The 24,365-nt window shown below is 30.0% G+C and overlaps 2 protein-coding genes and 2 long non-coding RNA genes across 6 annotated transcripts; 3 read left to right on the top strand and 1 right to left on the bottom strand.

The window, feature by feature from the left end:
• The first annotated feature begins 989 nt into the window (after positions 1–989).
• LOC126667007 (uncharacterized) lies at positions 990–4,120 on the top strand. Its single transcript, XR_007638032.2, has 3 exons — positions 990–1,125; positions 2,528–2,626; positions 3,826–4,120. It is a non-coding gene; the product is annotated as an uncharacterized LOC126667007 (long non-coding RNA).
• Positions 4,121–8,070: 3,950 nt separating this feature from the next.
• On the top strand, positions 8,071–11,205 carry LOC130014627 (uncharacterized). The gene is made up of 3 exons (XR_007638033.2): positions 8,071–8,206; positions 9,613–9,711; positions 10,911–11,205. It is a non-coding gene; the product is annotated as an uncharacterized LOC130014627 (long non-coding RNA).
• Positions 11,206–16,035: 4,830 nt separating this feature from the next.
• Positions 16,036–16,821, top strand: LOC126669772 (uncharacterized). Its single transcript, XM_050363326.1, has one exon. The coding sequence runs from the start codon at positions 16,236–16,238 to the stop codon at positions 16,677–16,679; it is 444 nt and encodes a 147-aa protein (XP_050219283.1). The 5' UTR covers positions 16,036–16,235; the 3' UTR covers positions 16,680–16,821.
• Positions 16,822–17,659: 838 nt separating this feature from the next.
• On the bottom strand, positions 17,660–22,566 carry LOC126668069 (homeobox protein knotted-1-like 3). 3 transcript variants are annotated; one of them, XM_050361286.2, is made up of 6 exons: positions 21,534–22,566; positions 20,568–20,688; positions 20,205–20,398; positions 19,836–19,967; positions 18,584–18,720; positions 17,660–18,083 (listed from the first exon to the last, which is right to left on the bottom strand). In XM_050361286.2, exons 1-6 carry the CDS (start codon positions 22,224–22,226, stop codon positions 18,047–18,049), a joined length of 1,314 nt encoding a protein of 437 aa, XP_050217243.1. In that variant the 5' UTR covers positions 22,227–22,566; the 3' UTR covers positions 17,660–18,046. The 3 variants fall into 3 exon arrangements, with proteins under 3 accessions (XP_050217243.1, XP_050217244.1, XP_050217242.1); XM_050361287.2 differs by having other exon boundaries at positions 17,660–18,075; positions 21,534–22,565; XM_050361285.2 differs by having other exon boundaries at positions 17,660–18,086; positions 21,534–22,564.
• Positions 22,567–24,365: the final 1,799 nt, after the last annotated feature.

Genomic DNA, 24,365 nt, shown 5'->3' with positions numbered 1-24,365 from the left:
TGTTGGGTTTATTGTGGAAGTTGGTGGTGGATTGTCGTGGATGTATATATAGAATCAATGTTCAGCTTGCACTCTAGGTGTTTGAAGAAATGCTTATGAGAATTGTAATGTTTTTGGGTGGGTAACTAATGGTTAATATTGGGTAAACCGTTGGTTAACTTGTAATAAATTTTACTTTTAATATATTATTAATAAAATCATTTGTAAATTGTTGCTGAATTTTATTTTTGTTGCTAGTTAACTAATGGTGTATTAATGGTGCACCAATAACCTTGTTTTTAGTACACTATTAGTATACGTTAGGTTAATCGTTGACAAACCTATAGCTAAGTATTATTTAGTATATCATGAATAATTTTTTAGTAAACCTTAATTGCGCATTTTAAAATAAAATTTATTTTAAGTCTACTGTTAGTAACCTGTTAGTATACCATTGGTTAACCAAATCGTATTTTTTCGAATATTGAATATAATCAGCTTTAATTAAATAAAATTTGTTTTAAATCTACCGTTAGTAACCTGTTAGTATACCATTGGTTAACCAAATCATATTTTTTCGAATATTGAATATAATCAACTTTAATTATATATCAAGATAAACGTTTACCAGATATTACCCTTGATTTTTGTAATGCCCCGCATTTTTTGGAGAAATGTTTAATTGGATTAGACATATTATTTTAGCTAAAGGGAGCTAAAATAAGGAAAAATAGCCCGTATAATTTTTATCATTGGAAAATTCGGATTTAAGCCCGGAATTATTATCGACGTGCTTAAGTAATAAATTAATTTAATAAATTAATAAGCAAAAAAAAAATATAAAATATAGTGTAGAGACATATTAAATAGTAGGCCTAATTAACAACAATACAAGTCCAAACAAATAGTAAAAGAGAAAACTCAAAGTCCAAGCCCAATTTCTTTCATTATTAATAATTAAAATAGAGGTATTAATAAGGATAATAGAAACAAAGGAGAAAAAGAAGGAGATTTCCAGAATTTTCCTCTCCTTCTTCTCTAAACCATTTCTCATCCCAAAACTTCCATTTTCCACCAAAATCATGAAGGAATCTTGGATATTTTGAGGATTAAGCTAAGATTCTATCTATAGCAACAATAATCAAGGTAAGGTTTCTAAACTAGTAAGTTATTTAATTAGTTAAAGTTTTTAGGGTTTATGAAATTTATTAGAAATTGATTAAATTGGAAGAAAATTATTGTTAGAGTAATTATTATGAATATAAACACTAAGTATGAGAAAAGAAGATGAAATTAAGGTGAAAATTGTCAAATTAAATGGAAATTAGGAGTTTAATATATTGCTGGAAATTATTCAAAAATGACTAAATATTGAAGTTTTATGGGTTTTGCTTAAGGATTAATGAAAGTAAAGTGTATTTGTTGATTAGAGTAATTAGTAGTAATTATAAACACTAAAGAAATTGAAGAATTGATGATTTTTAATATTGCTGGAAATTTTTAATTGTTGGTTAAATATTAATTTTTGGAAAACGAAATCGGAGTCGGAGTCGGAATTGAGCGGAGGGGCGGAACCGGTGGCCGGAGGAAAGACCGGTCAGGCCATTGGCCTGACCAGTCTGCTCATGGTTGAGCAGACTACGGTCTGCTCAACCAGAGCAGACCAAGGTCTGCTTGCTGAAGCAGACCGAAGGTCTGCTCTGCTGAGCAGACCGAGGTCTGCTCGGCGGCAGACCAGCCGGTCGCTCTCCGGGACCCGCCCGTCGCTATGAGGAAAAATATATTTTTTTTCAAATATGACGTTTTTAAAAATTTAAATAAATTTGAATTTTTGAATAGTTAAAAAAAATAGGAAATAGGAGTAATAAAATTTGATAAAGAAATTTAAATCGAGCCTAATTTTAAAAGTGGCTTTGATAAAAGTAAATTAGAGTGTATTTGAAATTGATTTAAAAAAAAAAAAAATAATGTCTAATATTAAGGATTAAAGGTATAAGTTTAAGTTAAAATGGAAAACATAAAATGTAAATTGGTAAATGGAATAAATAATATTTTTTTTATATTTGGGTTTAAATTGATTATGACATTTTGAATTGATTTGAGAAATAAATTAAAATCTAAAGTAAAGGGTAGAATGAGTATATTAAGTTTAATGAAAGTCAGACTTAAAATTTGGTATTAAGTTTAATACACGGTTTATTAAAGTTGGTTAATTCAAGTTAAATTGGATTAGTGAATGTTAATAGAAGCTTTAATTTAAAATAAATTAGTTGATTTTAATAACATAAAGTAAATTAGTTTACATTGATAAAACTAAGTGAGTTATGAATTAACCTAAGTATTAGAAAACTTAGAAGTTAAAGTAGTAATTAGACGATTTGGTTAAGTATTAACCAAATCGATTAAGTTAGACTTTAAGAAGGCAAGAATTTAAAATAAGGACTTAGAATATAATTCAAACTTCAAAGTTTGAATATAAGAATGGAAATGGTAGGAATAAAATATATTATGAAATCAAGTGTTAATATGAGATTTGTTCAAATTATAGATATTGAGCGACTTTGGCTTGGAGAAGTAGTGGACTAAGGAAATAGCAACGGGCAAGATAATTTGATTATTGAAACAAAATTGGATTTAAGCGATCGAGGTAAGTTCGCAAGTTACTTTCGATATTGTATTGTTATTATTATATATATGTTTGATTATGTATTTTAAGTAAAACTTATATATTATTTATAGTGTCTTTTATTGCGCATTTGATTGATTTATTATATTTTAGTATAGCTTACAAATTTTGTTTTAAAGTTTGTCATAATATTTTAATAACAAACTCTATATTTTATTTATATTTTACTTTATTCTACATTTGAATTATATATTTTAAAGTCCATAAAGGTCGCATAAATGGAATTTATTCATGACAAATGATATTATATATATTTGTGCTATAAGATAATATCTATGATTTGGAAAAGAACTAGTTAATTGGAAATGATGATTTTCAAGGTTGAATGCTGTCATAAAGACGATGTGCTCTTTATGAATATGTGAATTAACAAGTATATGTTCTATTTTAAAAGTTTGATTTATTTTTGTGAAAGTATTTATGAATTGATTGTTTCCTTTAATCTATTAATTGTTTTATGTAAAGCATGAATTACGTATTTTATGAATTTAGTTAATTTAACCCGATATGAGATCCGAGGGAAACGTGCTACCTATTGGGCGTCAATAGGCTGTGTGATCACCAGAATTGATACGAGTCTAGGCGTCTATGGTCAATATCTTGAAATGATTAATTATGAATATCGATCGATTAATGGATTAAGGAGGACAAAAAGAAAATTGATAGACACCAGGTAACTCGGTCGAACTATCTCGGGACCTGTGTCTCGTGGGTAACTCGGTCGAATTATCTCGGGACCCACAACTTGGGATTAAGTAGTGGCATGATGTAACTCGGTCGAATTATCTCGGGACTATGCCACGTGGTAGCGGGTAACTCGGTCGAATTATCTCGGGACCCGGCCACTCGGACGATATGATTTAAAAAAACAATTATCGTTGATTATGTTCTATAGGTTCATAGCATTTGGGTTTAGGGTTTCAAACGGATCGAATATTGGAAATCTTTTATTTATGTTTATTTATACTTTCTTTATTTAAGGAAATGTTTATTATCAAATTATGTTTCAAGTATAAGTATATTCCAGTAAGAGATTATAAATAGATTATTTGAGTATCGTATGTTATCGACAATGCGACCTTAGTTTTAAATATAATATCGTTAGTAAACTGTGAACTTACTCAGCATAGTCTGACCCGTTGATATTCCAAACTTTTCAGGTACTCAGTAGATCAAGGTTGACCCGAGCTTCCATTCTTGATCCGGAAAGCTCGCTCTTTTGACATGTACAGTTTCTGTCTTTTGCTCTAGCGCTGCAGTAGATAGTCAGGCTAGTTTATTTTTGTCGAGGTCTATAGCGGTATGGTTGTATTTTGGGTTATCACCGCTTTTTGTTAATAGTTTTTGATAGGTCTCGTTTCTGGGAATAAAAAAATTATCAGAGGTAGTTTTAGATTAACTGTTTAACTTACAAATGATGATTAATGATATTTATATAATGGCTGTTAAGTTGTATACGTTTCCGCAGGTGTTGGTTAGTTTAAATTACAGCCGTTATATTGCCGAAATTTTGAAAACGCTCAATTAAAGTTTTATAAAGATTTTTAAAACGCGAAAAAGAAATTGCTAAATTTAGGCTTGCTACGGGTTTCGGAAACGAAAATTCCCATTCCCTAGCGCCGGTCTCGGCTCGAGATTTCGGGTCGTGACAAATGTGGTATCAGAGCAGTTGGTCCAGGATACCACTGCTTTGTGTGAGTCTACCTAGGAAACTACTGCAGCACATAGGATTCGAGTCATGTCTTTTGCATGTTGTCTTCTGTTTTCTATAGTTTCAACCTTCCTATTTAGGATATAAGCCGCGATTATTGTGTGATACTGCGTGCGACTTAAATAATTAGTATTTATGCGACTTGGTGACTAGGCTTAGGTAGGAAGTAATGTATAGTGTGGGGGTGTTATGATAAGCATACGATATAAGCGTTTAAGGATGACTGATAGAAAGGTGTAGATTTAAAGAGGCGGAAGAACTTACCAAGTTACAGAGTTAAAGTCTGGAGAACTTACAAAGTTAAAAGTTTATGAATTAAAGTTAATTGTTTAAACGATTTTAAAAGCATAATTGTGCCTAGTCCCGAGATAGAAATGCATTATTGCCACGACATGAATAGAACTGCATCACTACATACACATTAAATGGAAAGAATAATAAATGAATTCATACATTAGTAGGACATGCATCATGCTCATTTGGCCTAGACAGGAGGTAAGTTATGGCAACTCTTTGGGGATGAGAGACGTCATCACCCTAGAGCACAATTATGCTAATCTTTAAAGGATTTAAATGTGATTTTTATAAAGGGTCATTTTCTTTGAATTGTAAGATAATTGAATTATTTTTTTTAGAGATTTGTTTTAAAACGTAAGTATACCTAGACCGGAACTCTGTAACGAAGGTAAAATGCTCGAAGTTAGGTAACAAGCAACTCTAAAAGGCATGACGAACGTGTATTAGAACACAAAGTAAAGAATTGTGTTTTGAATATACAACGTTGGTAGTAGTTCAACGAACTATAGTGCGAGTAGAATAGTAAGGCGTATCTGTATAGCAATATATATATGATTAAGCAATGAGTTAAAATTTTCTTATATGTAAATGAGGTGTTTAGGACATTATGCTATAAGAGAGTAGATGTATAAAAAAAAAATAATAGCAGAACCTAGCAAGTAAATTGTAAGACTAAGCTAATAGAGATAAGGGACGATCCTTACTAATTACAGAAGCGAATTTTAAGTGATATTAGGGAATCGCTAAGATTAGTAAAACTAAAGTATATTAAGAGTACTACTTGGAACTCCGTATAAATACGAATATTGTGAAGTATTTGGTTAATGAGATTAAGAGACGAAACGTGTGTATTATACGGAGTAAGTTAGGAAATTAGATATGCTAATTAAGGAACTAAGAAACAAAATTGTTATGAGACTTAAATCTGAATAGCAAAGAATGAAAGTTATAGTACGATAGTTATAAAGATTATCGGTGACTCATAAAGGAGAACATGAACGCTGCATGTGAAAGGTTAACACATGTTTCATGTTGCACATGGTCCTAAGTATATAATTTAAGGATTTGTATATTAGGACCAACGAAGAAATCAAAGTAAACTAATGTTTAAAGTATATAACGTATTAAAGACGCATGTAACTGGATAAGAACCTTGTGATAAGGATAAGAAAGGGAATAACTTAATGCAAGAAAGATAGAAAATGGTGTATAATGCATATAGAGATGTCTAGTATAGATTCAACTCTATAAGATTCGATACGAGAGGTCATGAAGTGGGTAATTGACATCAAAGAAGAAATATACCCATCAACTATAGAACATCGATAAGGATATCATGTATACACATGTACATGATTGAACGTAAAGAAGGCGGAAGACGTTAAGGAACGTGACGTCGAACTTCGATGAATTTATATGTTAAAAGATAAGTGTTGAAACAGGATATGAGAAATGACTCATGACGGAATAATACAAATTATTTATGAAAATTTTAGAAGCAATGAAGGCATATGATTTGAAAGAAAAAGCTACATGAAAGACGCAAAGATATGCAAACCTAATGGAAAAGATTGAAGTAACGAAACTTCACAAGTAGTAAAGCTAATTGCAGGATAGCTAAATCATGTTTTATAATAAGTCTTATTTAATTATGTGCTCGGATCAATGAAGTAAGACGGAAATATGGTATATAAGTTGTAAAACTTTAAGGAAGGGACAAGCCATTAAAATAGATGTATAAGGTCGTAATAGAAGAAGAGGTATGGAGGAATGAGTAAGCATGTTAGCTGTTGGCGTTAAATTATTACTGAGTTTATAGTATAGGGTTCAGGCGTCCGCAGAATGGATGCAGACACTTGATAAAGGGATTTCGATGGATTATTCAAGGGCAATGGAAGGTGAAGGTGAACATAACTACGAAAATTTCATAGACTTTGGTTATATATCAAGTGGGATAATCCAAAACTTATAACTAAGCTTGGACTAGTAGTTAACTTCGGATAAATTCAAAGAATTCAACTAAAGAAACTACATGTCAAACTAAGAAAAGTTTAGATGCCCGGGGTAGGTAGTTTGGACAAACTTTCCGACCTCTAACGCTTGTCAAGGTCAATTTGAATCTAAATGGAAATTGCAGAGAGAGTTGCAGAGGGTGCATTTAAAGAAAACTATTGGACGATTTTAAGTGATTTATTTAATGGTTTAAAGTTACCATTAAATACCCCAAATTTTGGAAATGTATTGATTTTGATAAAAATCCGTAATACCAGGATTTCGATGATTAGAATATCCTGAGTTTATTTGTAGAAAGGATCGTAGCTCGTTTAAATTGGAACACAACTTTATAGTGAGAATCAATTAAAAAAAGAGAGGGAATTATTAAATTTAAGAAAAGAAAAAGGAAAATTGAAATAAGAGACTAAAACAGCTTCTTTGGAAGCAAGTTTGGGCGTGCTCGCTGAGATTTTTCGTAAAATCTATTAATGACACGCCAAGGGGGTATGTCGGAAAGGATAACGACAAACCCATATCGATTTTAGAAAACAAGACCTGCCTTAGGCAAGCAGGCAAACATATACCCTTAAGTAAGCCTATAAGTTAAAGGAAACCTAAGTTTAAAACCTACATAGGAAAGCTAATTCTGGATCAATTTCCGATCCCAAGAAGTGTTATTTTGGACCTAGGACCAAAATAAAAGTTGTAGGTAGTGTAGCATAGAATAAGTTTCAAGTGATAAATTAAAACTTGGATAAATTTTAGATGCTGGTTTTGTGGCCTGAAGCGGGCTAAAAACCTAAAGTTTACAAAATTAAGAAGAAGTGAATTTTAGTTAGTTTGGAAAACTAACTACGTAATACATGGATAACGTAATACAAAATAAGTATAAGTTAGAAAATCGTAGAATAAAATATCCTATGAGATTATGCCTTAAGGGGATGGCGGAAGTAGTGAGCACTACCAATATTAAAATAATTGGATGGTAAGCATTATAAGAAAATTCGAGGACGAATTTTTTTTAAGGGGGGAAGAATGTAATGCCCCGCATTTTTTGGAGAAATGTTTAATTGGATTAGACATATTATTTTAGCTAAAGGGAGCTAAAATAAGGAAAAATAGCCCGTATAATTTTTATCATTGGAAAATTCGGATTTAAGCCCGGAATTATTATCGACGTGCTTAAGTAATAAATTAATTTAATAAATTAATAAGCAAAAAAAAAAAATATATAAAATATAGTGTAGAGACATATTAAATAGTAGGCCTAATTAACAACAATACAAGTCCAAACAAATAGTAAAAGAGAAAACTCAAAGTCCAAGCCCAATTTCTTTCATTATTAATAATTAAAATAGAGGTATTAATAAGGATAATAGAAACAAAGGAGAAAAAGAAGGAGATTTCCAGAATTTTCCTCTCCTTCTTCTCTAAACCATTTCTCATCCCAAAACTTCCATTTTCCACCAAAATCATGAAGGAATCTTGGATATTTTGAGGATTAAGCTAAGATTCTATCTATAGCAACAATAATCAAGGTAAGGTTTCTAAACTAGTAAGTTATTTAATTAGTTAAAGTTTTTAGGGTTTATGAAATTTATTAGAAATTGATTAAATTGGAAGAAAATTATTGTTAGAGTAATTATTATGAATATAAACACTAAGTATGAGAAAAGAAGATGAAATTAAGGTGAAAATTGTCAAATTAAATGGAAATTAGGAGTTTAATATATTGCTGGAAATTATTCAAAAATGACTAAATATTGAAGTTTTATGGGTTTTGCTTAAGGATTAATGAAAGTAAAGTGTATTTGTTGATTAGAGTAATTAGTAGTAATTATAAACACTAAAGAAATTGAAGAATTGATGATTTTTAATATTGCTGGAAATTTTTAATTGTTGGTTAAATATTAATTTTTGGAAAACGAAATCGGAGTCGGAGTCGGAATTGAGCGGAGGGGCGGAACCGGTGGCCGGAGGAAAGACCGGTCAGGCCATTGGCCTGACCAGTCTGCTCATGGTTGAGCAGACTACGGTCTGCTCAACCAGAGCAGACCAAGGTCTGCTTGCTGAAGCAGACCGAAGGTCTGCTCTGCTGAGCAGACCGAGGTCTGCTCGGCGGCAGACCAGCCGGTCGCTCTCCGGGACCCGCCCGTCGCTATGAGGAAAAATATATTTTTTTTCAAATATGACGTTTTTAAAAATTTAAATAAATTTGAATTTTTGAATAGTTAAAAAAAATAGGAAATAGGAGTAATAAAATTTGATAAAGAAATTTAAATCGAGCCTAATTTTAAAAGTGGCTTTGATAAAAGTAAATTAGAGTGTATTTGAAATTGATTTAAAAAAAAAATAATAAAATAATGTCTAATATTAAGGATTAAAGGTATAAGTTTAAGTTAAAATGGAAAACATAAAATGTAAATTGGTAAATGGAATAAATAATATTTTTTTTATATTTGGGTTTAAATTGATTATGACATTTTGAATTGATTTGAGAAATAAATTAAAATCTAAAGTAAAGGGTAGAATGAGTATATTAAGTTTAATGAAAGTCAGACTTAAAATTTGGTATTAAGTTTAATACACGGTTTATTAAAGTTGGTTAATTCAAGTTAAATTGGATTAGTGAATGTTAATAGAAGCTTTAATTTAAAATAAATTAGTTGATTTTAATAACATAAAGTAAATTAGTTTACATTGATAAAACTAAGTGAGTTATGAATTAACCTAAGTATTAGAAAACTTAGAAGTTAAAGTAGTAATTAGACGATTTGGTTAAGTATTAACCAAATCGATTAAGTTAGACTTTAAGAAGGCAAGAATTTAAAATAAGGACTTAGAATATAATTCAAACTTCAAAGTTTGAATATAAGAATGGAAATGGTAGGAATAAAATATATTATGAAATCAAGTGTTAATATGAGATTTGTTCAAATTATAGATATTGAGCGACTTTGGCTTGGAGAAGTAGTGGACTAAGGAAATAGCAACGGGCAAGATAATTTGATTATTGAAACAAAATTGGATTTAAGCGATCGAGGTAAGTTCGCAAGTTACTTTCGATATTGTATTGTTATTATTATATATATGTTTGATTATGTATTTTAAGTAAAACTTATATATTATTTATAGTGTCTTTTATTGCGCATTTGATTGATTTATTATATTTTAGTATAGCTTACAAATTTTGTTTTAAAGTTTGTCATAATATTTTAATAACAAACTCTATATTTTATTTATATTTTACTTTATTCTACATTTGAATTATATATTTTAAAGTCCATAAAGGTCGCATAAATGGAATTTATTCATGACAAATGATATTATATATATTTGTGCTATAAGATAATATCTATGATTTAGAAAAGAACTAGTTAATTGGAAATGATGATTTTCAAGGTTGAATGCTGTCATAAAGACGATGTGCTCTTTATGAATATGTGAATTAACAAGTATATGTTCTATTTTAAAAGTTTGATTTATTTTTGTGAAAGTATTTATGAATTGATTGTTTCCTTTAATCTATTAATTGTTTTATGTAAAGCATGAATTACGTATTTTATGAATTTAGTTAATTTAACCCGATATGAGATCCGAGGGAAACGTGCTACCTATTGGGCGTCAATAGGCTGTGTGATCACCAGAATTGATACGAGTCTAGGCGTCTATGGTCAATATCTTGAAATGATTAATTATGAATATCGATCGATTAATGGATTAAGGAGGACAAAAAGAAAATTGATAGACACCAGGTAACTCGGTCGAACTATCTCGGGACCTGTGTCTCGTGGGTAACTCGGTCGAATTATCTCGGGACCCACAACTTGGGATTAAGTAGTGGCATGATGTAACTCGGTCGAATTATCTCGGGACTATGCCACGTGGTAGCGGGTAACTCGGTCGAATTATCTCGGGACCCGGCCACTCGGACGATATGATTTAAAAAAACAATTATCGTTGATTATGTTCTATAGGTTCATAGCATTTGGGTTTAGGGTTTCAAACGGATCGAATATTGGAAATCTTTTATTTATGTTTATTTATACTTTCTTTATTTAAGGAAATGTTTATTATCAAATTATGTTTCAAGTATAAGTATATTCCAGTAAGAGATTATAAATAGATTATTTGAGTATCGTATGTTATCGACAATGCGACCTTAGTTTTAAATATAATATCGTTAGTAAACTGTGAACTTACTCAGCATAGTCTGACCCGTTGATATTCCAAACTTTTCAGGTACTCAGTAGATCAAGGTTGACCCGAGCTTCCATTCTTGATCCGGAAAGCTCGCTCTTTTGACATGTACAGTTTCTGTCTTTTGCTCTAGCGCTGCAGTAGATAGTCAGGCTAGTTTATTTTTGTCGAGGTCTATAGCGGTATGGTTGTATTTTGGGTTATCACCGCTTTTTGTTAATAGTTTTTGATAGGTCTCGTTTCTGGGAATAAAAAAATTATCAGAGGTAGTTTTAGATTAACTGTTTAACTTACAAATGATGATTAATGATATTTATATAATGGCTGTTAAGTTGTATACGTTTCCGCAGGTGTTGGTTAGTTTAAATTACAGCCGTTATATTGCCGAAATTTTGAAAACGCTCAATTAAAGTTTTATAAAGATTTTTAAAACGCGAAAAAGAAATTGCTAAATTTAGGCTTGCTACGGGTTTCGGAAACGAAAATTCCCATTCCCTAGCGCCGGTCTCGGCTCGAGATTTCGGGTCGTGACAATTTTATTTAAATTTGTTTTTGAAATTTTTTAATTGATTTTATTTGAAAAGATATTTAATTGGTTTTATTTTGAAAAGATATTAATTGATTTCATTTGGAAAAATCTTAATTGAAAAGATCTTAATTTATTTGTAAAGATTTTATTTGTAGGAGAGTCTTGACTTTCATCTAAATACATTCCGTATATAATGATTATTGTATTTTTATAATAAACAAAGTATAGTTTTGCAAAAACAAAATGGATATTGTATTTTTCAATTTTGAAAGTATGACTAGTATTCTTAAGAATATTTTGCAATTGTATAGGTACTTGTTAAAAAAAACCCTTATTTTATTGTAGAGAGATTTAGAGAATTATCTAAATAAAAAAATTATTAGTAATAACCTACCACAAATTTTGGACTTAACTTACCTATCTATCCGTGTCAGCCAATTATTTTTATACCTTGTCCTATTTGTTTTTATACCTAAAAATTACTCCACTTGTTTTTATTGTAATAAACTTCTTCTTCCTCCCCTAAACTTTCAGCTCAGCTTTTTTTTTCTTTTTCAGATCTCTAATTCTCTCAAATGTCATTATTTCATTCTTCACTTCTGTCAGATATTTTCGAATTACTGCTTCATTATTCAAATTCATATATTACGATCAATAAAAACTGCGGATTCAGTAAAAAAAAGGATGTAAAATTGTTCAATCAAATTATTTTATAATTTCAGTATGTTTAATTAGGTTTCAAAAAATTTCGAGATGTTTAAATAGTTTAAAATGTAATAACAGTTGCAAACTGTTTCATTTGTTTATATTTTTTTAGTGTTCTATATTATCATATTCAAATAGTTTCTGTTTTATTTTATTTGTGTTTACAATAGTTGATAACAGTTGCAATGATATGTTTCATGAAAATTGAATTAATATATGATTAGAAATGTATAAGTCTGTTGCAAATAATAACAAACTAAATAAAACAGTTTATGAGTATATGAAATAAAGTATAGTTCAGTTTCTAACAGTTTCAAACACAGTTTCAAATGCAGTTTCAAACTGTTTACAAAGGTCTCAAACAGTCTAAAACAGTTTCTAAAAAACACTTTCAAACAGTCTAAAAATAACAGTTTCAAACCGTTTCAAACAGTTTTAGAAAAATAGTTTCAAACCGTTTACAAAAGTTTCGAACAGTATAAAACAGTTTCAAACCGTATACAAAGGTCTCAAACAGTCTAAATTAGTTTCTAAAAAACACTTTCAAATAATCTAAAAATAACAGTTTTAACACAGTTTCGAACAATATAAAAGAGTTTCAAACCGTTTACAAAGGTTTCAAACAGTATAAAACAGTTTCAAACAGTATAAAACAGTTTCAAAAAAACAGTTTCAAACGATTTTTAAAATTAATTAAAAACGTTTGAAAACCAGGTCAAAACATCATTACTGAAAAAAATGACGCTTTTTTTTTAAAAAAAATTATAGAAAACGATACTATAATAATTTAAAACAAAGAAGAATAAGAAAAAGTTTTTCATCTATCACCCATCATATTATCTTTTAAACTCATTCACAATTAGTAAAAAGAAAAAGACTAAGAAAAAGAAAAAAGTTGCTGAGAAAAGGAAAAGAAGAAGAAGAAGGAAAAGGAAAAGAAGGAGAAGAAAAGAGAAAAAAAAAAAAGAAAAGAAGAAAAATGAGGAAAGAGAAAAAAGAGACTAAAAAAAGAGGAGAAAAAAGAAAAAAATGAGACATACATGTTCTTAAAAGAATGAGAGTAAAAATACAAATAAGTTATTTTGCTAATTGAGAGTACAATTAAAAACAATAGAGTAAAAAAATAAATTTTTAAAATTGAGGTATTGAAAATAAATAAATTTAAAAAGGGAGTTCCTCTTTATTGTAAGTTTGTAGTATTTGAATGTTCTTATGATTTAATTCGTAATCTAGCAGACTAGCACCAATATAAAATTGTACAAATTTTAGTCGCTGTTGAAAATTTTGCAATTGTATATAGGAAAATTAATTGTCATAAACTAACAATGTAATTGAATTTAATTCCATAATTAAATACTTGTCTTTTAAGTAAGTATCTTCTCTTAGAGAAATTCTTATGTAGACTCAGTCTATCACGTCATCTGTGGACTAAGCCAATTATATTATAACACTTCATTAAAATAAGGGTATTCTTATAATTTCATTTGTTATTTGGAAATTTTTAAGTAGACTCAGTCCACCACGTCATCCGTAGACTAAGTCAATTATGTTATAATACCTCATTGAAATGAGAGTATTCTTATAATATCATTATTCAAAAGTGTATGCAAATAACAAACGAAATTATAAAAATACCTTCATTTTAATGAGGTGTTATAATATAATTGGCTTAGTCCACAGATAATATAATAGACTGAGTCTACATAAGAATTTCTTCTTATCCTAGGAATGATAATTACAGTCATTTGTTTCAAATTCAATAGAGTGGCAATTAGTTGCATCCACGACGAAGTTTCCTAGCTGGCTAAATGGCAAATTGGCAATCATGCACATTTTGTTTATTTGTTGATTTTGTCTTTAAATTCCCTATCTTAGTATAACGTAAGTCCACATGGCACCATTTGCAGACATTCTTGATATAAAAATTATAGTATTTCATAAAGTAAACAATAATTCAAAAATTTAATAATTCATAATTATTCTGTCTACCAAAAATCCTCAATTAAAGGCTATTTTTGCCGACTTTCATGAACTAAAAAGACGACAGCAATTCGTATTAATTACCTTTAATCCTATTTCTAGCATATTTTATAATTTTAATATAAATTTTTAATTCTAGTAAAAAAAATAATGGATAATTTTAGTAAAAAAACCATGACTATTTTTTTATTACTAGTTTCGCATTACGTGCTACGCACGTGGCTCGTAACGTAACTCGTCAATGTATTTTATATGTTATTAATATAAAATTAGTTAGAGTTTTTATTAGATTAAAAAAATTATGGACTAAGACTATTATTTATAATTGATCAATTATACTAACAATTAAAATAGTAGTAAGTAATGTTAATTAATTGTTTCATTAAACATACCCTACATAATAATATAAAAGAAATTGATATTTAATATAAAAAAAATTATTTTATTATTTATTGATATATATAAAATTCCAATAAATAAAAAAATCACGTTTTTTTTTGTATTATATTCATAAACATAATATAAATAGTTAATAACATACATTATTAATGAATCAACATAACAATTTGTACAAACTAAAAAACATAAAATATACTAATGATTTTTTTATACGAAATCAAAAATACAATAAAGTTTACTTAGTTAAATTTATTCACAAAAGTTGTTATAGTTTTTATCAAATAATAGTAAAATAATAATTTAGTGGAAGTAATGCATTCTTAATCAATCATCTTCATAAACAAAGTAGTAGTTCATTAAGATTAATAGTCTATTTTAACAGTATTAGGAATAGTTTAATTCAATTAGTATTCTATATTAATTATAGTTAATTAAATAATAAAAAAGAGAATATTAAGAGTATTAGTGTAAAAGTGCATGTCCACCCCTCGCCCTTTCCCCCCTTCCGTATTTTTATATATAATATAGATAATTCAAAACACCAGCAATTTTTCGTTAAAAATAATGATGTGGACTCCAAATATACACTATTAACGTCTACATTAGCAATTCAATTATATAAGATTGTCCGGTGTTTAAATTGAAAAATTTGAAAGTTTACGCTCAACATTGTTAAAACTAAAAGTTCGTAAAAAAATAAAAAAAACGCGTTAAAATTTGTTATTTTTTAAAATAATTAAGCGTGTATAATTATATAATGATATAGTATTTAACTTTATATACAACTTCACCGCTAAAAAAAATTGATGTTTGGTACTCCCTACGTTTTTATTTAGTTGTGCATTCAGGCAAAATTGTACATATTAAGAAAGTGGACTTTTTGTTTTAAATTATAGGAACAAATACTAATAGAACCTTACTTTTTAATATTTTTTTTCCGTCCCAATAGAGTTGTCATTTTGAAAATTTTCTTTGTCTCAAATTTTTTGTCCACTTTCAAAAAGTAACTAATTTTTACACTCAATTTTTCTATATTACTCCTATTTAAAATCCACTAATAAAAGTAAATTGCAAGTGGACCCTATATTAAATAGGGGTATGACAAGAAAAGTAAGGAAAATTTTACAAAAGCTATAAACAATAATTGAGTTTCTTAAACTGTGTGATAAACAACGTGAACAACTCTTTCGAGACAGAGGAAGTAAATGCTTTGTAAATTGAGTCATATAATCATTTATTATTTATTAGAAATAGATAAATTTGAAAAATAATAGCTAAAATCATTTTGAAGTTCTAAATGGACAAGTAAATATAGACAAATTCATTTAACTAAATGGACAGCTAAAACAAACGGAGGGAGTATTTTCTTTAGATTATTTATGTCTTTAACATTTGGTTTCAGAATCAAGCAAGCCTTTAATGTTTAAAAAGTTGAATGTTAAAGTTTAGGGATATAAACGGCCCTTTTCCTTTTCTATTAACTACCATAGAAAGCAACCGCCGGCAAAGTTGTTAAATAAATAAATAAATAAAAAGCCTAATCAAACGAGCATACAACTAACTAATGATCAAGTCAACAACCTGTCAATCACTGGCCTAATTATCACAACATAATTTGGACGGTACTACTTAATCATACTCTGATACAGCTTTATTTCTTCTTTTTCCTTTTGGATTATTAACTCGTCGCCTTAGATTCTTAGGGTTTTAAGTATCTTTCTTCTCAAGTTAGGTTTATAGTATCTCTTTTAATCATGTCTAATCAAGAAGAGTCAGAAGAAACTCATAACGGCGAAGATCAAGATTTTGAAGAGTCATCAGCGGCGTTTAATCCTTATTGCTGCGGTTGTTTCAAAGGGTTAGTTTTCTGGAAAAGAAACGCCGACGGATCCGACAGGTTATTATTGCCGCCGAAACAAGAGGAGAAAAGAGAGTGTTATTTAAGGGAAAAAGCTAAGAAAGTTAAAGAATTTTCAGAGATTTTAGCGGGACCAAGGTGGAAGAATTTTATTCGAAGATTTAGTGTTCATGGCATTAACGGCAACAGCAATAAAAAAAGAAGATCGCAAAAGTTTCAGTATGATCCTCAAAGTTATGCGATGAACTTTGACGACGGAGTTGATAGAGAAACTGATTCTGCGTATCCTGATTTTTCAGCTAGATTTACTGTTGCTCCGGTTGGCTCTTTTAAGAGCTAGTTTTGGACTTGCATTATGATGATCTTCCAATTTCAGTGGATCAATTGTTTATTTTTGTGTAATCTTGTTGTTAATCTGATTGTTTATATTAATTCTTTTGTTGGACAGAAAAAAAGGGGAATTGAATATTCTTTTGATATAATTTCATGTGTTGATTCAACAAACCCTAGCTTATGAGATTGTGGTTATTACTTAGATTCAATTTCCAAAGTAATTAAGCAAGTTTCGGTTGAAACGAATGCAGAATTGGCACGAATGGCTGAGTCGTAGACTAGGTCGCTTTTTTATTTGGTAATTTCGTTCCAATTCTATAATTGTTTCAACAGTTTCTGTCATTAACTTGCAGGTGCCTCAGACAGAAATCCATACTCTATTTGATTTGCACAGCAGATGATTATTAATCCTTAATCTTTAAATTGGAAATTGGAAGAGCTTATGATACAATATCTTCAGTTGCAAGAAAACGTTATTAGCAATTGTTACAATTCTTTTGTCAATTAATTACAAGATTTATAGTCTGCTCACAGTTCATTGAGCATTTAAATTAGTTTGTTGTCTTCCAAAATCATATATATATTTGGCAAAACTCCATTGCCAGTTACCCAATTACCTTTTCTCCTGCTGCAGTCCTTAATGATTCTAAACTATTTGATAATATCGATCTCATCTAATAATATCCAACCTCAAACGAGCTAGGAGATCGCCCGGCTAGATCACCCTTGCTTGCTTAAACAATGTCCGGAAAATACTACACAAGAATCGCGTACTATCATAACGCCTTCGCCTATGATTAGGATTTGGCGAACCAGAAATGTCATCGTCCCCATTATGCGCATATATATGAGATATAAACATATCTAATTCTATAAAACTTAAAAGAATTACTAAATACATTTTTAAGTAAATCAAGCACAATTATATTCTTTTAGAGATAAATTAGATTGCTGCTAATTAACTCAAATCATTCAGATGAGACCATGTGGCTATTCAACAACATTAATTATAAATTTTACATTCCATACAGTTGCTGTTCAATTCTACGGATGCAAAAAAAGAAAGCTATAATCTTATAGCAATCAGTAACTAAGCATAAAAAATATTATACTATTACACTGTATATACACCCCTTAACCACCTCTCCCTATTGATCTTATTCACAAATATAAATAAACCTGCAAAATCCATATATTTTGCTTCTATCTACATTCAATTTCACTAATTATATTTTCTTTGAAATTCTTAATAAGTCTGCAAGATCGCATTCTTCCTGATCATCATCCTCTTTGTTAGCCTTTTTATCTTCTGTCAATGCAGTATCTACTGTTGATCGAGTGAAATTCGTGCCGATTACTCGATTGTTCTTCGATTTACGCGAACCGATCGCTGCTGTTATCACCTGCATTACTTCTTTTAAAAAACATTAGGTTGGTACCAACTTCTTGAAAGAAAAAAAAGAGTAAAGGGCCAACCCGGCCTTCAAAATTATATTTAGGAGTCAAACAAGTAACTTTTAATTCTTTTAGTCAGTTAGATTTCAAAATTTATGTTTTAGAAGTCAAATTAATCACTTTTTAACTTTTTTAATTAATTAAATCCTAAAATTTGTGTTTGGGAGTCAAATAAGTTACTTTTAATTTTTATATTTAATTAGATCTCAAAACTTATGTTGGGGTCAATTAACCCCTAATCTGTATATTCAAACGCGTGACTTTTTTTATTCCGAGATAAAAGTTTTGCGATCTAATTGACTAAAGTGATTTATTTGATCCTGAAACACAAGTTTTCGGATTTAGTTGACTATAAAATTAAAAATGACTTATTTGATCCCGAAATACAAATTCGAGAGCCGGATTGACACATTTACAGTACTGATCGTTTCAAATTAATTACAATAAAATTAATACCTTTTGCGTTTACTTTTCAAGACTGTTGAAGTTGAAGGATTGCTATGCCAATTCCTCTTTCTCTGATTAATAAACCAATTATTAATCTGCTTTAATTGCAATCCTGTTTCCTGTACTAATCTTGCTTTATCTTCCTCCTGAAAAGTCATAAAGATTGAAAATTTAGCAAATTATAAGTTAAATGTGAAGACTTTGCCTTAACTTAAGCACCCACTAATGTCTTATCAGAAGAAATTTTCACAAAACTCTGCTTTTCTGTCTGGTGTGTGCTTATGCATGTGATGATCATTGCATTTTATCCATATGTATATATATCATGTTCTTTAAGGTAGGAAATTTCATGGCCTCTTTACTTTACTACCTAATTTAAAGCACATGTTTTTTGTCCCCCGACACACCGGAAAAATGGTGGGCTTGCAATCACTCTATAGCTAATTAAAACTATAACTGTCAACTCGTGTTTACGGTAGAAGCGTAATCAGATCGAGTCGAAGTGCTGTTAAGTTCGAATTCTACTTAACTCTAAAATTTCAATTTCGAAATTTGACTGGAGGTCGATTGAATTTTATTTTAGGAGTTTGAGCTCGAACTTATTAAAATATTTGAAATTCAAAATCTACTCGGCTAAATTATCTATATAAATAATTCAAAATTAATCTTAATACAAAAATAAAATTAGTATTATAAATAAATGTATATATAAAAAGTAAATTAACTCAAATGTCAATTAGGATGAATCCCCTATATTTCTCTTGTAAACCCTTTCTTTGGAATTTATTCGAGTAGTGGTCATAGAACTAAAGCTCGATAAGGCTTGAGGGCTTATCGAGCTATTTTAAAGTTCAAGCTATTTTGAAATTCGAGCTCAACTCGATAAATAGCTCAAGCATCTCAAATTAAAACTCGACTTGAATTAAATCGAGCTAATCCCGAGTAATTCGCGAGTTGGCTTCACTCGGTTAAACTCCTAATTTACGGGTCAATATATGGATCGTATTTGTCTTTTAAGCAAAAACATGAATACGACACGATTAATAATTGTGTCTGATTCAAATACAATACTTTTATAATACTTTTTTTTAAGCTAATTACACATTCATGAGCACATTTAGACACGGAAAAAATTGTGTCATAAACGAGTTCTTATGATACAAATTCTTTAACTTCGTACAATACCATTTAGTCATGTCGTGTTTAAAATTGGCAGGTATAGCTAAAACCTCAGTACAGTACTTTATAGAAGAAAACTTACAGTAGGATATGGCCATTTTGAATGTGATTGCCACCATTGTTTTAAGACAGAGGTAGTGTCCCCTGGTAGCTTTCCTGCTCTTCTCTTACGCATAATTTCTTCTCTAATATCAGCAATTTTCTCTTTGTAACCCTATAAAATTAACAGAAAAAGTTAGCAAATTGAAAAACTTAAAATGATACTCCATGCTTTGTTCTTCAATGGCGTACGGAAACTTAAACTCCGAAACTGAAAATGTCGAAACTAAAAACAGCAAGATGGCATTTTTTATAAGAACAGCTTACAAATATAGAGTTTTGAAGTTTCAAAAGCGTTTATAAAAATGAAAAACTTAGAAAGTTTCAATGCAATATAAATTACGGCCATTACCTGCTTTAGTTCATGCTTCAGCTCATGCCTCACCCGCTCCATTAACGACCTCTCGGTTTCTGTTGGGATAAGCGGACCAAATCCCATTGTATCTCCACCGTCCATACTTGGATCAAACAAATTAACATCACTATCTACTTGGTCATCCTCATCGTCGGACATTGTTGCACCTGTACCTTCTCCAGGAGAAACTCCTGTTGGTTCAACACCAGGATTTTCAGTTTCAGTATATCAGAAAATTAAATAGTTGTTTAAATTTTTTGCAATTACCAAACTATATAAAGTATTTTTACATACTTTTAAAATTATTACTAACCAGGCTTCAATTTTACATACAAGGGGAGGTCATTAAATGAAAATCACCTGTTAAGCTTTGTAAAGATTGCTCAATCTCCCAGCAGGCCATTACTGCTTCCATAGCATGGACTCGAACATGTTGTTGCAGTTGTTCTTTAAATTGACAAAGCAATAGAAAATAATGTGCCTACAAATAGGAAGAACTAAACTTTTAATTCATACATTATCTCCTGCATTAAACACAGTCAATTTAATTGAAACAAGTAAAAAGAATTAGAGTTGCAAAACAAATCAAGTAATTCCTGGTTCAGTGTCTAAAAAGACAAGCTTCAATGATCAATTCTTGAGATCATATGCATATCCAATAGAAATGATTTAAAAGAATGAGTATAACTCCAATCTTTAGTTTAATGATTTTACTTAAACTTTAAGTCATACTAAAAGGGGTGAAATCAAGAGTGTTAAATATATTTCATCATTGCTAATAATAGCTAAAAACAGAGAATCACTACAAAATCACAAATTTTACAATTCTTAAAAATAAGGTACACATTTTCACCATGTTTGCATGATTGAATTCAATTGAAAATTCCAGAACTTAGCCTAAAAAACAATTTCAAATTTTTTAGGAACCAAAATTGGAGAATTTTGTTATGAATGAGCCAAATAACCTCAAAGTATCACATAAATCCACTAAGCAATCAAAATTAGCCACAATCAAACTTTCCAACTTTAATTTTCACAACAATCAGCTGTCGGTGCATTCATCTCCACTCAAAATTTCCAAACAAAGACTATACAAATCAAAAGTCAACAAAACACTCCAAAATCCCATCTCATAAAATCCCAAAAGCCATTTCACAATAATTTCCAAAATTTTCGACCAATTCACTCCAAATTCTCGTTAAACTTGACCACCCATGTCATCAAATCGAACAAAGATTCTAGCTTTGCAAACCTTGATTAAAAAGATATTTAAAATTCCAACCTTTTTAAAGAGAGAACAGAGTAAAAACTAACAACATAACTTACCATGAACTGATCAAGCTCCTTATCATCACCAACCAAACCCTGACCAAGAGCTGAATATTTAGTCACAACATGCTGAGACTGAGCAAGCTGAGCATCAATTCTCGGCAACTGATCGACCGGAGTAGCGATCCGTAAACAAGCTACATGAGCTGATAACAGCTGATCATACAATGGATGACTCAAAATATCAGCTTTACATCTTGCATTTTGCCAATTCATTATCCCATCTCCACCGCCGCCGCTGCCACTCTCCCCTCCTTCACTCTTGTTATTATTCATAGTCTCACTGTTGTTATTAATATTATTCTTCAAATCAGCAGACTCTTGAGAGATAGTACCGGCCACTAAAGAATCAGCAGCAGTTACCGTTACAGCATGTGACACGTCATCAATAACATCACTGTGATTTCGGTTATAAATTGAAGACGAATTACGAGATAACCATTGAGTTGGGTTTTGTGAGGAGTCGGAGTTTGTAGTAGCAGAAGCTGTATGAAGATTTAGAAAGTTGTTAGTATGATCGGTGAAATGATGCTGCTGCGGTTGTTGTGTACGGAGAAGAGCTGTGTTCAGCCAATTCGGCGGCGGAGAAGTGGTGGTTTCTTCCATGTTTTGTTGGGTTTGGGACTGAGTTTGGTTTCTGAAATGGTGAAGTGGGAGTTCTTGGTGAGATAAGTTATGGTGAAACGCCATTTTTTCTCAACAAAAAAAGCTTTTTTCTTCTCTGTATGTCTGTGTATATATATATTCGAAGAAAGAAAAGGAAAGATTATAAAAAAATGGAGATGGATAGATTGAAAAGTGTGTGCAACTGTGTAAAAAGAAAGCTAAAGAAAATGATAGACAGAGATTGTATATTATATGTGAATAAAGAGAGAGATGAAATTGGTACTGTTGGATGCAGTATAAATTACTGGAGATGAAATAGTGGAGGAGTGTGAAAAGAGAAGACACAGTAGAGAGAAATAATTAAATATAGTAAGGTGCAGAGAGAAAGAAATATGGAGAAGATGGTGATGTTTATATGTAAATTATCAGGAAGAAGAGAGAGAGAGTGGGGACCTTGAGAGAGAAGAAGGTTTTAGTGAGAGAAAGTGTGAGATTTTCAGGCGATGAAGAAAGGAAAATGCCGGTTCTTTGTGAAAATGACGAGTTTTTCTAAGTATTGACCTACCTAGCACTCTAACTTCATTATTTCATTTCTTAATTCTTGCCTTAATCAATTAATATATAGTACTTTTTGTAGTTATATGAAATTCGGAAAATTTGAATTGAATCTGATGATCTGACATGGAACAAACTATTTATGCTTATCATACATTGTCTGATTTGTAAATCTATTTATGAAAATAAAAATTAAATTATTAATTATTTCGTTTATTTAAATAAAATAAAGATTTTAAAATTAATAATATAGGCGGAGAGAAGATTATTTTCCGACTATAGCCGGTAAATACACCTTTTCCCCACAATAAAATGAAGATGAAGAAAGCTATTTTAGAGAGAAGGAGGAGCAATTTTTTTAGAGAATGAGTGAGTTCCGATTTACCATATAATTAACATAATAGCATTATTTAAAACCATTATTTTAAATTTGACAAAATGATGTCATTTTTAAATTTATTAGAGGTAACAATATAATTTTACATTAAACACGACTAATTAAACACAATCTACTGAATGATGCCCACACGTATATAGATATAGCGGAAGTTACAAATAAGTAAGAATAATTTTAATAGTCGGGAAATAAAGATTAGATAGGTCTAGGTGCTGTAGCTGATGTCGAATAATAGGGGATGTACAAAAATACCAACAATTAATCTTCTAAACTCTATTGATTGGGGAACGGATATTAGAATTTAGGCATTAAATAACATTGATTTAAAAGAATACTTATCTTGAAAAATATACAAAAATTGTCTCAGCAGCATCAAATTCGCTCTCTATACTCATAAAATTGTTTAAATACTAAAATAACTGAAAACCCTAATCCGGACATAAAAAAATAAAAATTTAAAAGTTTAAAACCTGACATAATCAAAAATTGTCATTCCGAAGGCCCAAATGATGAAATATGGCCAAAAAGCAACATAGGTCAAGAGCGAAATGACGTGTTTTGATCGTTGGACCGTTTCCAATGAATTTAGGTTTAAGAACCGTCTAAATCGCACACCTCCAACTTTAATAAAATTACGAAACTACTATTACACCACTTTTCGCTCCCTTTTCTCCATGAACTCAAAATTCTTCTCCGCAACCACATTTTCAAATATTATTAATTATCACTTGTTTATTCGAGAGCGTATATCACACGTATATTTAGGTGTCGAAAATAATTTCGGGACTACTTCTTAACTGAAAGACTCAAATTTTTCTAATAGGTTATTATCTGTTAAACTCTAAGTAGTGTTTAAATTAATACTTTTGTAAAAGATACGATATTGTTTTTGTAAATAGCTTGTATAATCGGGTACTTTCATAACCATTCAATTTTTTTAAAACATTTTCAAAATTCAAGTTTTAGTTTACGTAAATTTATTGCAACTCTCAGTTTTGCCCCTAAAGAATATTTCAATTCGGCCTCATGTAAATCCTTTAGAATATTTAGGAGTTCAAACCTTTGTTAACTCCATTTCTTCTACAAGTATCCAAAGAATAAACAAAAAACAACAAAAAAAGTCATCTTTTTATTTTATGATTTCAAGTTTGTCATTATTGACTAACATTATATTATGTGATTTAACATTTATTGTTTAGCAAAAGAGGTTTATAATAAAATCAAATAAGATATAATAATATGTCATCTGACCGTGTATAATATGCAATTTT

Source organism: Mercurialis annua, linkage group LG2 (genome assembly GCF_937616625.2).
Source record: "Mercurialis annua linkage group LG2, ddMerAnnu1.2, whole genome shotgun sequence".
Taxonomy (NCBI): Eukaryota; Viridiplantae; Streptophyta; class Magnoliopsida; order Malpighiales; family Euphorbiaceae; genus Mercurialis; species Mercurialis annua.
Note: the sequence above shows the minus strand (reverse complement) of the source record. Positions and strands in the feature narration are given on the sequence as shown.

Excerpts from the sequence above, each read along its gene's own strand:
- LOC126669772 (XM_050363326.1), top strand. The coding sequence starts at position 16,236 with ATGTCTAATCAAGAAGAGTCAGAAGAAACTCATAACGGCGAAGATCAA.
- LOC126668069 (XM_050361285.2), bottom strand. The coding sequence starts at position 22,226 with ATGGCGTTTCACCATAACTTATCTCACCAAGAACTCCCACTTCACCAT. Across the intron at positions 18,721-19,835 it reads CAAAATGGCCATATCCTACT|GAGGAAGATAAAGCAAGATT; the intron begins GTAAGTTTTCTT and ends ATGACTTTTCAG. Across the intron at positions 18,087-18,583 it reads TTGAAAAGTAAACGCAAAAG|AAGTAATGCAGGTGATAACA; the intron begins GTATTAATTTTA and ends GTTTTTTAAAAG.